At 46.2% G+C, this 18,091-nt stretch overlaps 1 protein-coding gene across 1 annotated transcript in view; it reads left to right on the top strand.

The window, feature by feature from the left end:
• The first annotated feature begins 7,053 nt into the window (after positions 1-7,053).
• The window catches only part of FAT4 (FAT atypical cadherin 4), a 139,536-nt gene continuing 128,498 nt past the window's right edge, over positions 7,054-18,091 (top strand). The window contains exon 1 of the mRNA XM_054392322.1: positions 7,054-12,333. Within this exon, the coding sequence (XP_054248297.1) occupies positions 7,054-12,333 (5,280 nt within the window). The remainder of the gene's footprint in view (positions 12,334-18,091) is intronic.

Here is an 18,091-nt window from a genome sequence, read left to right on the forward strand (position 1 = left end):
GAGAGAAATATAACAGAAAGCAGTATTTGTTGTGCAAGTCAAGGCCTGCCACTCTCATCTTGGCTGCTGTAAAATGACACAGCTTTAGAAAACCCACAAAGTCCCAGCAATCTACATAGCTAGAAATCTATGTCCTGCCTGAAATTGTTCTCTCCCCTAAACCAAGAAATAAAAATGAAGTTCATTTCCCCAGATAAAAGGAGCAGAGAAAATCCACCTCAAACATAAAGGCAACTTAAATCTTAACTCTGGTAGCAAGTGCTGTTGCAGAGATGGGTATCCTATTTCAGATCATAAAATGAAGCTTATTGAGTTTCTACTTAACACTAAGTTTATAGGACAGCATGGCTGATATGTGTTGATATACTTTAAATGTTGACTGTATAATTCTGCCAGGAAAACAAATTGTTTTGTTAACTGCTTTCAAGGGTCTGAAAGATCTCCATTCTTGGCAGCTCATGGTGTAATTTGTCTCTCTCTTTGTGGCCTGTGTTGGCTGGGTACAATAACGTCAGCAAAGCTGCTACCCTGGATTCTCTGCTTTTAAAAACACAGGAAAGAGTAGTATTAGAATAATAGTTAGAATAATAATCAGGAAAAATTCTTGGCTTCCAGGACCTAGAATGGTTATTGGAATATATTAAGGAGATATGAAAAGACAGTCAAATGTGAGTACTATATGTTTACACAGGTTGGAGTGGACAGCTTGGTTAGTCTGCTGCCTGTTGTACTATCACAGAAGGCTCCTACAGTGTGCAAGCACAGAGTTAAAGCAGTGAATGTCAAGCTAGTTTGTAATGTGTTTAAAAATAAGCAAGCAAAGAACAAAACCTCATAAAAATTGGGTTTGCTTTTGGTTTTGTGAGGGTACTTTACAGAATTTATCTTAATCTCACACGAATCCTGGTAAAACATCCCCCCCTCAGAGGGCAGTTTGTGTTGGGTACACTAACATAAGTGGACTGATAAACCTGAAAAAAACAACAAGAGTTAATGAGCTATCCTTGTTTTGTTAGCTTGTTTTTAGTGGCTTTGCCAGGAACCTCCTAGTCATGGTCAAATACTATTCCAGATCTTAATCAGTGGTCTAGAAGGAAATGACATTAATTCTGATAAAAACCTCAGCCGACAGCTAAATGTGTGGTGTAGCAAAATAAGTCAGTTACCCAAGGCAGTCTGGAATGCTTTTTGACAGAGAGAGAGCACACACCACATGAAAACACAAAAATGAGTGGCAGTGTCCCCAGACAAGCTGCTTTACTGGGTAGCTTTACTTACTGGGAAGCTGAGCTCAGACCAAAATGCAAATTAATATAGCATGCATTAGACAGGAACGAGAAGCATAGCTCACACTGAGAGGGTAGCTGTTGGTGTATCTCTGGGACACACCAAGATTTTAAAAAGATATCTGCCTGACCTCCTGACCACAAAATTTCCCAGCACAGTGCTGATAGGAAGTGAATGGATTTGATTGCTGCACATAGCAGTACAGAAATATCTTCCTGGAGCCATATGGTGACCTTCCCTTTATATATCATCCTAGTGAAACTAGAAACTACTTCCTGGGAAGACCTAGGTGGCCCTCTGAACAGCTTTCAGCTCTATCACATGCCCTTGAAGGAATGACATTAGGCAGATGAGATGATCAAGTCCTTCCTCAAAGGGCTCTGACACCTGACATAAATGAACCTGTGGTCTGTAGATGATCCTAGAGGTTAGAAAAAAAACTTTAGGATCATTGAGTCCAAACTTAAACCAGGATGATGTAAGTGTGGGAAGGATTCCAATTGCCTGCAAGGAACAATCAAAATGCCCATAGCCAAGTCTAGTCAGGAGTGTGTTGCATCAAACAGGGCTTTTACGGTCTCAGCTTCAGTTCATCAAATACAAAACACTCCCCACCAGATCTACTGAACTCATAACTGCTTCCTATTCCAGCTGCAGAGTAAAATTCTCTGCCTGTTGTAAAACCTGATTATAATCCTGTGCCCTTTGAGGGCTGTGTGAGAGAATACAAACACATCCCATTTTTGTTTAGCCTACACAGGAAGAAAGCATCATTTAAACCCTTTCTTTCTTTCTTCCCTGTAGTCTTTGTCATTTCATTCATCACTTGCTTCTCTACTTTCTGTGCCTTCCAATACAACATTTCAGCAGCAGCACCACTGGTCACTTCAGGCAAAAAAAAGTGTTGGAAATGCATTGAACAGCACAGCCAAATGTGTTGATCTGTTGACACTGGACACTGTGAGGTTGCTATTAAGACTTGCAGTGGAGTGTAAGTTGGACAGTGTTGGTCTTAGATTGCTTTTTCTGTATCTGGAGGTGAAAGCCTGATGAAGTGTTGGGCTGTGTTATCAAAAGGGCTGTAGGCAAAGCCTTTTCTTCACTTTTATTTCTTGCAAATGATGACTTGTGAAACAATCCTAGCACAGCCTTAACTATGTCTGAATTTATTTGTGTTAATCTAAAAAATTCTACCCATGCTTATGCTGAAGTACAACTAGAGTAATTCCAGTGGCAGGGGCAGAGCTACTCTGGGCTTAGGCTAATGCAGTGTGAAATTTAAGATGTCTCTCTGTCTCATAGTCTCTAAGAATTGCAAAGAGGAAACAGATCTACATGGAAAGTTTTCAGTGGGCTTCAGGGAAGAATTTGGATTTTCCCCTGTGTTTTATGACCTCTCTTCTTTTTTTCTTCTTACTCTATTACCCTCATGCTGAGCAAAACCCAAAATCCACAACCAACCAAACCCCAATCAAAACAACAACAAACACCCCCCCCCCCAAAAGTGCCCAGAATGTTAGGGTTTTTTGAAGGAACTCAGGTAGGACTTCCACTGGAGATGGTCATGTTTTCAACAAGCTTTCATTCTTCAGCAGCTTTCCTATGCCAACAAAATCACAGGTTTGTTTTAATTTCAGTCTGAATAACAGGCACAAACATTCCTAGGGGTGATGAATGATTTCTCTTCCTGCTTCCTACCCCAGCAAGTTCCTCATAACTACTCTTTCTCAAGGCAAGATGAAGAATCCTCACCACTGTCAGAACTGTTGTCATCTGAGCTGGACTCAGGAGAGCTGCTGGCTCTGATCCTGAGGCTGGCAAACAAGTTTTCCTTATTGCCTTTTATTCATTTTTTTTAACCCTTCTGGCCTGGCCTGTCTTTTTGCAACAGGTATGTAGAAAGGGTGCAGTGATTTTTTTTGGTCAGTCACACTCAAATCTTCATAGAAACAAATCGTTCATCTTTCAGGGACCAAAATTAAGGGCAATGATGGAGAAGAGAATAGATCCTGAGGGATTTATCATAATGTTCCATTAAATCATTTGAAACACATCTTGCTGACAGTACCAGTGACAGCACAGGCAGCTTTGTGTCACTTTACATCTACCATAAGCTGCTTCAGTTTCAATGGATTAGTTTTTTTTTTCCTTAGCCACTAAAAAACTTTAAAAAAACCCAACAAACATTAAAAATACCAATTGTACTTTTTTTTTTTTTTAATCTCCTAACTTTGGCTATGTTTGAAATAGAAGCTCATACTAAAAATATAAAACAGCTGCAAGAATGTTACAATAAAATTTTGCCTGAAATTGTTTTGGTAACTGAAAATGGGCCGTAAAATTTTAGATAATTTTCTGTAAACATTGTCTTTGGAAACACAACACTTTTTGAATCCTATGGAACAGAATTTTAATACATTAAAACACTTGAGGAATTGAAGTATTTGGGTTTTTCTCTGTCATGGATATCTTGTATCTAAAAATACTCCAAACTAGCTTTATAGCTATGCATACAAAAGGCTTCAGCAAATTCCATTTCTGAAACAATTTATTGATATTTACAGCCATCTTGTTAGGTCAACTATTACATTTCAGGGCCTGTGAAGCAACCCAGAGACACTGTTTGATGTATTGACAGAATTTGGTGTGGTGGCAGAATTTTGCAGTGTATCATGTCTCAATGTCATGCGAGGGGCACATATCGTAATTCTGGTATCTGACAGTGGAAGGCATTATTTGCAAGTGTCTAGAACAGCACAAACCTGGTGCTTCCAAACCCAGTGTCCAGATTTTTTCCTATTTTCTAGATATTCTCTTTTCCAGAATTTCATGCACTTTTCTTATGCTAGCTGTACAACATTAAAAGGCTGATGTTGAGGTTTTCTGTATTTCAGTGTTTCTGTAGCAGCACTTTTTATGTTCGAGAGGACCCCTGAGGAAAGTGGAAACAGTGGGCACAGAAAAGCTTGCACAACATTACAAGAAGATATATAAAACACTTGATTAAAGATTCATCCTGATCTAGCCTTAGTGAACAGACCAAAGTCCTTCTGAGGGGGTGCCCAAATGCCCACCGTGTTCCTCAGTGCTGTGTTTTTGGCTAGGAGCTCAAATTCAGCCGGCGTATGTGAAAAATCCCAGGCAGTGAAAAACAAACCAACCAACCAAAACAACAAGGCTGATGTTAACTTCTCTTGGTAACCTTCCCCTCTCCCTCATATATATATGTTGGGTTTTTTTTTTCCTTTGAGACTACAGAGTTTCAGTTGTTTTCTGCTAGTTTTAAACACCTCATTTGTATCGTGTAATGCAAATGAAGAAGCCACCTAGATACGCAGGGCTGGCTGTCATGCAGAGAGAGATGAACTGCTCGCTGCAGGCAAGGGTCGCTGCACGCCTCTAGATGGAGTTAAATAGCAAAGAACTGCTGCAGATCTAACAGTGCCCTGCGATCCAGGCAGCCGGGCAGCATCCCGATCCCTTCTTGGTTGTCGCATCGGTTTACTGCCCAGCTCCTTGGGAAAGAGCTGTTTCCACCAAGAAGTTTGTAGATAAGCTTCTTGTCTCCTACTGAACCAACTTCCAGGCACAAAAGTCTTTCTCCAGGTCACAAACAGATCCTAAAAAGTGCGAAACTAAATCCAGGCTGAGGAGAAGGGAAGGTACCCTACAATAACAGTCCTGGCACAGGGTGTCCATGCAGGGAGGAATGACCCTTCCAGGTGGCTGCAGTGTCAACTGGGTCAGGGCTGGCCGTGGCCATGGGGCTCCATTGCCTAAAGGAAACAATGATTTGCTGGAGCTAATGGCCTGAACTATCTCATTGCTTTAGATAACAATACCATCCAGGTGCAGGAAACACTTCTTCCTTACTAACTGCTTACAACTAAGATTCCTGCTAATGTTCACTTCATTGCCCTTTTTTTATCATATCTGGGGAAACAGAAGGGAACAAACCACCTCTGACACCATTTTATAGAATGGTTTGGCTTGGAAGGGACCTTTAAAGCTCATCTAGGTCATCCCTGCAGTCAGCAGGGACATCTCCAACTGCATCAGATTTCTAAGAGCCACATCCACTCTAACCTGGAATGTTTCCAGGATCAGGGCATCTACTACCTCTCTGGGCAACCTGTGCCAGTGTTTTACCATCCTCACTGCAAAAAATGTCTTCCTCATCCTCATGGTTGATTTCCATATTACTCATATACTCTCCTCATTTCTTTTCACCTCACTCCTCTCTTTTGTTTCTTTTCTAAGTTGGAAAATTCACTGCCAGGTTAATTAATGCCCTCACAAAGATAAATAAACTCCGTATTTGCTGATTTGGTGGAATTAGATAATGGTTGGACTTAATCTCAAAGGTTTTTTCCAAATGAAATGATTCAATGATTTTTTAACATGGCCATGCTGGATCTGCTTTGCCCATTTTAACTCCTGCCTACAGGTTGGTCAGCCACCACGTTTGCATCCCTGCTTGCATTAAAGGTGAACAACTTCAAAATTGGATGTTTGCTTCCACTGGCACCAGTGGCTTTGGAATTGTCCCTTGCCTTCACACCTGGTGTGACCACAGGCAGATGGAATTAGGGCTCTTCTGGTCATTTAAAGGTGCTGCCTTTTTGGGATGCAGGAAGGCGCAGGTTGCAGGAACGTGCGGGATAAAGAAAGGTGTAGAATGAAGGAATGTAGAATGAAGGAAGGCGTGGGATGAAGGAAGGTGAGGGGCTCACCTAGACCAAAGACGCTTTGTCCCGGCGATACTCCTGCATCCCTGTGATGCTTCACCTTTCCCCCTCCCCAGCCCGGGGCAGTAGAGGGGCAGCGTGGATCCCCCCGAAGCCCCGGCTGCCGTGGGACGCGGGGAGGCAGCGGGGCAGCAGGGGGCGCTCCCGGCCCGCGCGTGGATCGCGGCGGCGGCGCGCTGGAAGGGCGGCAGCGTGCCGGGGCTGGCCCGGCTCCGTGATGCCGCTTACGCTGCAGCGGAGTGGAAGTTTGTCGCTGCTCGGCGGAGCATCTTTCGCGGGGATAATGTCTGTGGGCTGGTACGCAGCCCTCAAGTTCTTTCAAACGCTGCTTTACAGTTAAGACGCAGCCCCCACCGTCACGTCCCTCGGTGTCCAAAGTCCCCGCCGTCCTGACTCACCCCCTCACTCCACCCAAGAACGGGGAGTTACGGACAAGCCCCCCAGCTCCCCCCTTCCCGGTGGCCGCCGGGACAGACCCCCAAGTGCGCGGGGCCTCCGCCGGGCGGGGCGGGGCGGAGGGCGGGGCAGAGGGTGGGGCGGCCAATGGGAAGCCGTGGGGGGAGCCGTCGGCGGTCGTCAAGAGGGAAGGGATCAATGAGCGCCGGGTGAAGTTGTGGCCGGGCGGCGGCAGTGAGCGCCGCTGCTGTGGATTACAAACCCGGCGGCGTCCCGCATCGTCGCTGAGCGCCCGGGTATGCCGGCGGGGCGGCGGCCGCTGAGGAGCGGCAGAACGCGGCGCTCCCGACGGTAGCGACGGAGGTTGCTGAGTGGCGATGCGGCGCGGCGGCCCCGGCCGCCCCCGAGCCCCAGAGCGGCGGCGGGAGGAGCGGCAGAGGCATAAGAAAAGCGTCCCGTGAGCGCGGCGCGCCGGAGGGTCTGCTCCCGTCCGTGACGGGGCAGGGAGAGCGGAGCCTCCGTGGGTGAGGAGAGAAGAAGGGAAGCGAGAGCGCCGGGAGGTGGACTCCAGCGGGGCACCGCGGAGAGCAGCGGCCCCGGGGCTCTTCACCCCCGGGGCGCCATGGGCTGCTCACCCGCCATCCGCGGGGTCCCGCCGCCGGTTCTGCTGCTGCTGCTGCTGCCGCCGCTACTACCGCTGGGCGCCGCCGCCGAGCCTCGCCAGGTCTTCCAGGTGCTGGAGGAGCAACCGCCCGGCACCTGGGTGGGCACCATCGCCACTCGCCCGGGCTTCACTTACCGTCTGAGCGAGAGCCATGCCCTCTTCGCCATCAACGCCACCTCGGGAGCCCTGTACACCCGCGCTACCATCGACCGCGAGAGCTTGGCTAGCGATGTGGTGGATCTGGTGGTGCTCTCTAGCCAGCCAACCTACCCCAGCGAGGTACGAGTCCTGGTGCTCGACCTCAACGACAACGCTCCCGTCTTCCCTGATCCCTCCATCGTAGTGACTTTTAAGGAGGACACGGGCAGCGGGCGCCAGCTTATCCTGGACACGGCTACCGATGCCGACAGTGGCACCAATGGTGTAGACCACGGCTCCTATCGCATCGTTTCTGGCAACGAGGAGGGGCGTTTCCGTCTCAACATCACCCTCAACCCCAGCGGTGAAGGAGCTTTTTTGCACCTGGTTTCTAGGGGTGGACTGGACCGGGAGGCCACCCCCACCTACCAGCTGTTGGTACAAGTGGAGGACAAGGGTGAGCCCCGTCGGCGGGGGTACCTTCAGGTTAATGTCACTGTCCAGGACATCAATGACAACCCACCCATCTTCAGCCAGAGCCTTTACCAGGCACGAGTGCCTGAGGACGCACCTGTTGGGGCCAGCGTTCTCCAAGTGGCCGCAGCTGATGCTGACGAAGGCACCAATGCTGATATCCACTACCGCCTGGAGGGAGGTGATGGTGGTGGGGAGGGAGCTGGCAGCCTCCCGTTTGAGGTGGACCCTGAGAGCGGGGTGATCCGAATCCGGGAGCGTTTGGACTATGAGATGCGGCAGCAGTACTCGCTGACAGTGCAGGCTGTGGACCGAGGGGTGCCACCGCTGAGCAGCCGCGCTGAGGCCCTCATCCGCCTGCTCGACGTCAATGACAATGAGCCCCGGGTGAAGTTTCGCTATTTCCCTGCCACTTCTCGCTTTGCCTCTGTGGACGAGAACGCAGCCCCTGGCACAGTGGTGGCCCTGCTGACAGTGAGCGACGCTGACTCCCCCGCGGCCAACGGGAACATCTCTGTGTCGATCCTGGCAGGAAACGAGCAGCGGCACTTTGAGGTGCATAGCAGTAAGGTGCCTAACCTCAGCCTTATAAAAGTAGCAGCTGCACTCGACCGGGAACGCATCCCGGCCTATAACCTTACAGTGGCAGTGGCAGATAACTATGGGGCCCCACCAGCACCCCCGGGCTCTCCAACTTCTTCCCTTTCCCGTGAAGGGGCGGTGGCAGCTCCTGTGAGCCGCTCATCGGTAGCCAGCCTGGTGATCTTTGTGAATGACATTAACGACCACCCCCCTGTCTTTGGGCAGTCAGTCTACAGGGTGAACATCAGTGAGGAGGTGCCTATGGGCAGCTACGTGCGGGGCCTGAGTGCCACGGACCGTGACTCGGGGCTCAATGCCAACCTCAAATACAGCATCGTCTCGGGTAATGAGCTCGGCTGGTTTTGCATCAGTGAGCACAGTGGGCTGGTCACCACAGCTGGCCCCAAGGGTGGCACTGCAGAGCATGCTGCAGGCATGTTCATCTCCAGCAGGCTGGACCGGGAGACTGCTTCTCAGGTGGTGCTCAACATTAGTGCCCGTGATCAAGGGGTGCAGCCCAAGTTCTCCTATGCACAGCTGGTGGTGACCATTCTGGATGTCAATGACAACAAACCTTGTTTCAGTCAACCTGAGGGCTACCAGGTGTCCCTGGCTGAAAATTCTCCATCAGGAACTGAGCTGCTGGTCTTGAGTGCCACAGATGGGGACCTGGGGGACAATGGGACTGTCCGCTTCTCCCTGCAGGAAGCTGAGCCACTGCTGGCAGCGGTTGGCCCCTCCTCAGTGACCCCTCGCCAGATCTTTCGCTTGGATCCTGTGTCAGGCAAACTCAGCACCATCTCACAGCTGGACCGGGAGGAGCAGGCTCACTTTTCCCTGCAGGTCCTGGCCACTGATCTGGGCTCTCCTCCCCTTTCTTCAATAGCCCGAGTTAATGTGAGTCTCCTGGATGTAAATGACAATAGCCCTGTGTTTTACCCTGTTCAGTATTTTGCCCATGTCCAAGAGAATGAGCCAGCTGGAAGCTATGTGACCACAGTGTCTGCCACGGACCCTGACCTGGGACCCAACGGGACGGTCAAGTACAGCATCTCAGCTGGAGACACCTCCAGATTTCAGGTCCATGGTCAGACAGGGATCATCACAACAAAAATAGCCCTTGACAGGGAGGAGAAAACTGCTTACCAGCTGCAGATCGTGGCCACTGATGGTGGCCATCTTCAGTCACAGAACCAAGCCATTGTCACCATCACTGTCTTGGACACCCAGGACAATCCACCTGTTTTCAGTCAGGGCATGTATAGTTTTGTTGTCTTTGAAAATGTTGCCCTAGGTTACCATGTAGGTACTGTTTTTGCTTCCACCATGGACCTCAACACCAACATCAGTTACCTTATTACGACAGGTGACCAAAGGGGCATGTTTGCCATCAACAGAGTGACAGGGGAGATCACCACAGCCAGTATCATTGACAGGGAGGAGCAAGCATTTTACCAGCTGAAGGTGGTTGCTAGTGGTGGGGCAATAACTGGAGATGCGGTAGTCAACATAACTGTCAAAGACCTAAATGACAATTCTCCACACTTTGTTCATGCAGTGGAAAGTGTAAATGTGGTGGAAAACTGGAAAGCTGGGCATACTATATTCCAGGCCAAAGCTGTTGATCCTGATGAAGGTGTTAATGGCATGGTCCTTTACAGCCTTAAACAAAACCCCAAGGGCTTGTTTTCAATCGATGAACAAACAGGTGCCATAAGCTTAACAGGGCCACTGGACATAAATGCTGGGTCTTACCAGGTTGAAATCCTGGCCTCGGATATGGGAGTGCCACAGCTGTTCTCCAACTTTATCCTGACTGTCTCTGTCCATGATGTGAATGATAACCCACCTGTGTTTGACCAGCTTTCCTATGAAATCACTATTTTGGAGTCAGAGCCTGTGAATTCCAGGTTCTTTAAGGTGCAGGCTTCTGACAAAGACTCGGGAGCGAACGGTGAAATAACTTATAGTATAATTGAAGGAAATACTGGGGATGCCTTTGGCATATTCCCAGATGGTCAGCTGTATATAAAAACTGAACTGGACCGTGAACTTCAGGAAAGATATGTTTTACTGGTCGTTGCCTCTGATAGAGCAGTAGAACCACTGAATGCTACTGTGAATGTTACTGTGATTCTGGAGGATGTAAATGATAACAGGCCCCTCTTCAACAGTACCAACTATGTGTTTTACTTTGAAGAGGAGCAGAGGGGTGGATCACATGTTGGTAAAATAAGTGCTGTAGATAAAGACTTTGGGCCGAACGGGGAAGTCAGGTATTCATTTGAGCATATGCAGCCGGATTTTGAGCTGAACACAGTGACTGGGGAAATAAGGAGCACGCATCAATTTGACAGAGAAGCTCTCATGAGACAAAGGGGAGCAGCAGTATTTAGTCTCACTGTAATAGCAACAGATCAGGGGTTGCCAAGGCCTCTAAAGGATCAGGCAACTGTACAAATCTACATGAAGGACATCAATGATAATGCCCCCAAATTTCTGAAAGATCTCTATCAGGCTACTATATCAGAATTGGCAGCAAATCTGACACAGGTCCTGAGAGTTTCTGCCTCAGATGTTGATGAAGGGGTTAATGGGTTGATTCACTACTCTGTAATCAAGGGAAATGAAGAAAACCAGTTTGCAATAGACAGTAGCACAGGCCAAGTAACCTTAGTAGGCAAATTAGATCATGAAGCTACTGCATCATACTCACTTGTCATCCAAGCTGTAGACTCTGGGGCGGTTTCCCTAAGTACAACTTGCATGTTGAGCATTGATGTATTGGATGAAAATGACAACAGTCCTTCCTTCCCTAAATCAACCTTGTTAGTGGATGTCTTGGAAAACATGAGAGTTGGTGAACTTGTATCATCTATCACTGCCACCGATTCCGACTCGGGTGACAATGCTGACTTGCACTATAGCATTACTGGAACAAACAATCATGGGACCTTTAGCATCAGTCCCAACACTGGTAGCATTTTTCTTGCAAAGAAACTGGACTTTGAGACACAATCTCTGTATAAGCTAAATATAACAGCAAAAGACCAAGGAAGGCCACCACGGTCATCTACAATGTCAGTGGTAATACATGTCAGGGATTTTAATGACAACCCTCCTAATTTTCCTCCGGGGGACATCTTTAAGTCTATCGTAGAGAATGTTCCTGTTGGTAGTTCTGTCGTTTCTGTGACTGCTCAGGATCCAGACGCAGATATTAATGGGCAGCTAACATATGCCATCGTTCAACAGATGCCAAGAGGTAATCACTTCCGTATAGACGAAGTGAGAGGAACCATATTTACCAACGCTGAAATAGATCGGGAGTTTGCTAATCTCTTTGAGTTAACAGTCAAGGCCACCGACCAGGCTGTTCCTGTGGAGTCCAGGCGGTTTGCTTTGAAGAACGTGACCATTCTGGTGACGGATCAGAACGACAACGTTCCTGTCTTCGTATCGCAAAACGCTCTCGCGGCTGACCCCGCGGTTGTGATCGGGTCAATCCTAACCACCATTGTTGCTGCGGATCCTGACGAGGGTGCCAACGGAGAAGTGGAATATGAAATAGTCAATGGAGACACTGAAACCTTCATTGTGGATCGCTACAGTGGAGACTTGAGACTAGCATCAGCTTTGGTGCCTTCTCAGCTCATATACAACCTCATAGTTTCTGCCACGGATCTTGGCCCTGAAAGGAGAAAATCCACCACTGAGATGACTATAATTCTGCAGGGGGTTGATGGGCCTGTCTTCACTCAGCCAAAATACATCACCATCTTAAAAGAAGGTGAACCTATTGGGACAAACGTGATCTCAATCGAAGCGGCCAGTCCACGGGGCTCGGAAGCTCAGGTGGAATATTACATCGTGTCAGTTCGGTGCGAGGATAAAAGCCTGGGGCGCCTCTTCACCATCGGGCGCCATACTGGTGTCATCCAGACTGCAGCCATCTTGGACAGAGAGCAAGGAGCACGTCTTTACCTGGTGGATGTTTACGCCATAGAGAAGACATCTGTTTTGCCCCGCACGCAGCGAGCAGAGGTAAAGATTTTGCTCAGTAATTACTTACCTGTTGGCTTTCTAACCAAGCCATTTTGTGTTTTGATTGTTAGCTCTTTTTACAGGTGCTAGTGCACAGCAGCAGATCTGAAAGCTAAGTCTGCTGGTTTGTTAGTCAAGGATAACCTTGCAATTACTATCACTCAAACTGTTTCACTTCAAGCTGCCTCTAGAAATTGAAGAGAGGCTCAGGTGTAGTGCTTAAATGCATTTCCTCTAGGCGCAATGTGGGTTGAATAAATTTTAGGTACTAAATATCTGAGGTGCTAAAAAGTCATCGGAAGTATTTTGGAGTTTTATATGCCTTCTTGTTTTAGCAGTCACTAATCATTTTAAGTCTTTCTGTTCCTGTGGAAATTATTACTGTCACTAAGGTCACGTGTTGGCATTTGTCTGAGGACTGGCCAGTTGAGGATTGCTCTGAACAGCTCCATCTCCTCTCAAAGTCTTGAGTGTGTTTAGCATTCTGGCCTGGTTATGTCCTTCAGACACGTCTCCTTGTGCATCTCCAATTCAGGTTACTTCTTCACTGATGAGCATGAAAATGGTCTTGTTTGTGTTCTTGGATATGATGGACAGTAAAAATGTAAGATTTTAGCTGGCAGCTCTACCTATCTCAAAGCCGTTTTCCTTGACTGAGGGGTCTTTAAATTGTTTGACTTTAAATGCCCTTTGCATGACTTGCTTGAGGAGCAAAGGGTGGAAGCCAGGTTTAAAACATCACTGGTACAGTACTGATGTTTTATTTGCTCAGTCTGGTAGTTGAGCCATTGAGCTGGGTGTTTATAGTGTTCATATCTTCTGTGGGAATCTGAGAAGCTTGGTGTGAAACAGAGCCTTGTGTTTAAGTTGCACCATGGTCTGGAACTGCCTTCTGCACCTCATGATGAGCCATTTGACTTTTGTAGTTCCTGGAAATTTGGAGCTGGCACTTCTGAATGGGTAAACCAGCAGAGGATGCTGGTAGTGTGCAATAGTTCAACATTTCCTTTCCTAGCTGAACAGTTTACCTCAATATTGCCTGTACATCCCAGGTATTGCCCCATCTATACTTCCTCTTGGGAATTGTCTTAGTTTTGAGCCACTGAGGTGGTTTGGGTTGTGTGTTGGTTTTTTTGTTTGTTTTGTTTTTTTTTTTTTTTTTTAGCAGATGTGTTGATTCTAATCAACACTTTTTACTTGCTTTTTTCCTTGTTTTATTGTAGTTGAAGTATGATCTCTATGGGTTTATAACCTCACTTTGCTATACTAGCAGGGACTGGTTCCCTGCAAAGTAATTGTAGACAGAGAGTTTAAACTCTGATAAAATACTGATAAGGCACAATGAATGGGCATGAACCTGTAGCCACAAAACTGAAGTGTTCTTCTGCCCATAAGGTCCTCAGCATTGTTTGTTATCTATCTGGCAAGATGAAGACTGACTGATTTTTAGATTCCACCTGGAGAAAACAGATGTGTAAATCATTGCTGCAGGTCTGCTGACAAAGCCTACTAGGTCTGGTACCGCTGCACCTGATAACTTATTTCCATCTTCGCTGTTCAGAAAGCTTTGTTTTGTGTTTGGTTGTTTCTCTTGTGAGGAAAAAGCTTGAGTGTTGTGTATTTTCTTTCTTCCTTTTCTTATGGAGAATATGTTGGGGTTTGTTTCTGAATATTGCTGAAGAAAAGGGCAAAAGGGCAAAGCAGTAACGGGATGCCATCTTGGTTGCAGTGTGACATGTGCCTGAACCCCGGAGCACTTGGAGCTGCTCCATGTGAAAATTTCTCTTGGAGATTGATGGGGAGAGCAGCACTCACAAGGAAGTTAGTAGATCTTTTGTCTGATGCAGACTTCAGGACTGGTTTTGGGTGGCAGATATCTGGTGTGAAGTGCAGATACTTACAGCTTCGAAGCACTGACTGGGTTTTGTCTAGCCAGCAGGCAGTATAGAAGAGCAGGCTTGCATGAAACCACTTGTTCCATAAGTAAATCAATCCTTGTCCTTGGGAAATGGTCTTTTTTTTTTTTTTTCTGAGTTGTGTCACTAAACTATGACACTATACCTTTTCCTTTTTTTTTTTTTTTTTTTTTTCTCTCTCCCAACTGTATTGGAAAGATCCACTCAGCACTTCAGCTGAAAAAGTCTCTTTCAGTTTTCTCACCCATCCCTGGGATCTGCCCTATGGGATCAGACTACAGATCCATTGATTTCATAGCCACTGAGCTTGTCCATTAGCCCTTTTTGAAAAGGAGGGCCAAGAGAAGGGCTGTGCAGTGGCAGGACTGGGGGGAAGGGGATTTCCTTCTGAACCCAATGCAGCTGGCATGCCTTGAAACTGAAGAGTTAACTTATATTTTCACTAAAGCAACAGCAAAGAGTATAGGAAACAAAGAACAGTTTATTTACACTTTGGGGCTTATTTTTCTTTAGCACAAGGTTACATTTTTGTGGATGTTTCTGTGCTTGTTATTAAATGCATGTAGAGAAAAAGAGAGCTGTGGTGTCCTCAGAAAAGTGCAAATTGTGAGCAAAAGCCTTGTGCTTGAAGTACCAAATACTCTGAGATTTGCAAAGAACCCCCAAGTGCTTTACAGCAAAGGGGTGTTGTTTGGGGTAGTTGCTACTGAATTAGAAAGCTTTTTGAATTTTGTTTTGGTCTTCTACCTTATTTCTGTGTAATCTACAATGACAAATCAGATGATTTAACATTCTGTGAAAATGTTCTGGGGTCAGTCTTTGTTTGTTTGTTTGTTTTTATTATTATTATTTTAATCATTAGATGCTGCACTGTTCTTAGATAAGAAAAAAAATAAGTGTCCTGAAGACCATTTTATGTGTTTCTGCGGAAAGAAATTCATCAGTTGCTTAGCTCCTTTCTTCTGGCTCTTCAACATAAATTTTCTTTTAACCTCTTCAGGCAGGGCTAAGAGTTTCACCATCATTATTTCATCTTTAATATAGAATGATTAATGCACTTTAGCTTCACTTGAAGCCCTGCCTCCCCCAACAATGCTGGTATGCTGTGGGGTGTTTTGGGTGGTCGTGTGTTGTACCCTGCTGCTTGGCTGGCAGCAATAATAGGAACACAAGGACAATACCTCATCTTCTGTGCTGGGTTACTAGGGATTAAATGGAATTAGGCAGGATCTCTAGTTTGAATGTTTAACCCTTCAATGGCGGGCTTCCTTGAAGGGAGGAGGTGGCTTTGCTAGGGACCAGTGTGTATCAGGTATGACAAATGAGAGGTTTGGAAGGTAAACTGAACATCTTTCATATACTTTAAACAGGTTCATAGTTTTTAAGGAAATGGAAGAAGGATATAAATGAGGAAAATGTAGATGGAATTGATTTGAAGGTGGAAAGGCTTGGAAAGGCAGACCAGTGACCTTAGTTTGCACTCTTTATCAGTGAATGCTCTCAAAAGAGGAGAGATTGTCTTCATTGAGGGGTTGGACTAGATGACTTTTAAAGGTCCCTTCCAACTCAAAACACTCTATAATTCATTTTTAGACAGGGAAACATGAGGCCCTCAGTTCTGTCTTTCATATGTAGCTGCTGCTTGGGTTATCATTGGAGGGCTGGCACTATTGGGAAGCTTGAACTTCCAAGATAGGTGGGGCTTTCATCTCCCAGATCCAGAATCTAGGAAAAAAAGTGTTATTTTTTTTTTTTTTAGTTTTTCCTTTCATCAGGAAAGATGTGGTGATTTTAGGCAATTCTTACTGCTGGCACAATAAAGATGTAGGAATTAAGGCAGGTAGAGTGAATGACCTTCTCCTAGAAAGAGAATCATAGGACATTTTGCTTTGACTCAGTGTGAGCTGTAGCTGTGGCCATAACTCCCAATTGTGTGATGTAAATATCTTAAGTGGAGCTTTTTGACTCAGCCCAGCCTAGGTACCATGGCTTAGCTAGTTCTCTGTCACTCCTGCACCTTGTAGGCTCTCAGTGGACCTAAGAGTGAGATGAAGGTACTCAAGAACTGTCTCCTTCATTGCATTTGTCTGGTGAAGAGCTCCAGAAAGCCAGACTTAAAAAGGAAAGCTGCTGCTGAGCAGAAATGGAGTATCTTGCAGGAGAAGCTGCTTGAGCCATAGGAGCACACCACATCTCATGTCCTATTAGGGCTGGGTACCACCTCAGGAATGTGGGGCTAGACCTAGCATCCCTCTAGGAGAGAGGAAAGGGTGGGTGGACTGGTAAGGCAGAACATTGAAGGTGTTAGTTTTCTAACCAAGCTGGGTAATGGTGGAGGACTTTAAATTTAGTAAGAGACTCTGAAACTCACTTCAGAGGAGTCTTATCTAGCATGTCTTGTATTTACCAGTACAGAAAAGAACAATAGTGTATTCCTTGTATTCATACTATTTATAAATCCTCTTATTCTTTAATGATACAGGGCACACTAATTGTAGCTTGACAAAGGAAACTGCTTATGAAGTGTTTGAGTAAACAATGAAAATCTGCTCCCTTGTCCCAGCTCCAAAGCTAGGATTTTTTTTTTTCCTTAGTGCTTATATTACTTATTCTGGAAAAAGTGTAATTCTTTTTCTTTTTTTTTTTTAAGCTGCTGCTGTCATTTGCACTGATCTGAAAAGGGATCTCTGTGTGCTCCTTGAGCTAGAGTAGGAGGTGAATGTGCCTTATGTTAAACTGTTCCAAACCAATTCGTGGGTTTCAGTTTAATGTTATCCACTTCCCCCCCTCCCCCTTCATTTGCTCTAATTTCTTTAATGATTCTGCCACATTACATTTTCTTAGTATCTAGAATTTCTCCTTTTTTGCTATTTTAGCAGCCTCTGGGCATTTTTGCATGTGAGGTCACTCCGTAATTTTTGTTTAAAAATCACTAGACTTTAAAACCAACATTCCTTATTATGGAAAATATTATTTTTCATGTGCCTCTAATGCAAAGGCTTGAAATAATAGCCCAAACCCAGTGCAAAACTTTCATGTGCTTGTTTTTAAGTGTTAAATTCTTCATACAAATCTCTAAATGGCTCTTGGGTTCTAGCGATGTTAATGAGTGACTCCTTTTCCATGTAAAGTGATGCCCCTCAGAGCTGCTGGAGTGCAGGTTTCTTTCCATGGGTTGGTGTTAGGTGAAGCAATCAGTGGCTCTTCATGTAGGAGAGCTGCAGAAGTTGGTCACTCTTTGGTGCTTACCCTCTTGGTGTCTTCAGCTTTCACCACTGGCATTACTGGGCTAAGGCGACATTGTCCTTGGCTCCTGAAATCCCAGGGTTACAGAGGTTGGAAGGAACCTCAAGAGATCATTGAGTCCAACCCCCCTGCCAGAGCAGGATCACTTAGGGTAGTCTGCACAGGAATGCATCCAGGTGGGTTTTGAAAATCTCCAGAGAAGGAGACTCTACAACCCCTCCTTGGGCAGCCTGTTCCAGTGCCCTGTCACCCTCACTGTAAAGAAGTTTCTCCTCATGTTGAGGTGAAATCTTCTATGTTCTAGTTTGAACCCATTGTTCCTTGTCTTGTCACTGTGAACCACTGAAAAGAGCCTGGCCCCCTCCTCCTGACACCTACCCCTCAGATATTGATAGACATTGATCAGATCCCCTCTCAGTCTTCCCTTCTCCAGACTAAACAGCCCCAGGGACCTCAGTCTCTCTTCATAGGGGAGATGCTCAAGTCCCCTAAGCATCCTCATGGCTCTCTGTTGGATTCTCTCCAGCAGTTCTCTGTCCCTCTTGAACTGGGGAGCCCAAAACTGGATTCAGTATTGCAGGTGTGGTCTCACCAGG

This window comes from Indicator indicator, chromosome 25 (assembly GCF_027791375.1).
Source record: "Indicator indicator isolate 239-I01 chromosome 25, UM_Iind_1.1, whole genome shotgun sequence".
Lineage (NCBI taxonomy): Eukaryota > Metazoa > Chordata > Aves > Piciformes > Indicatoridae > Indicator > Indicator indicator.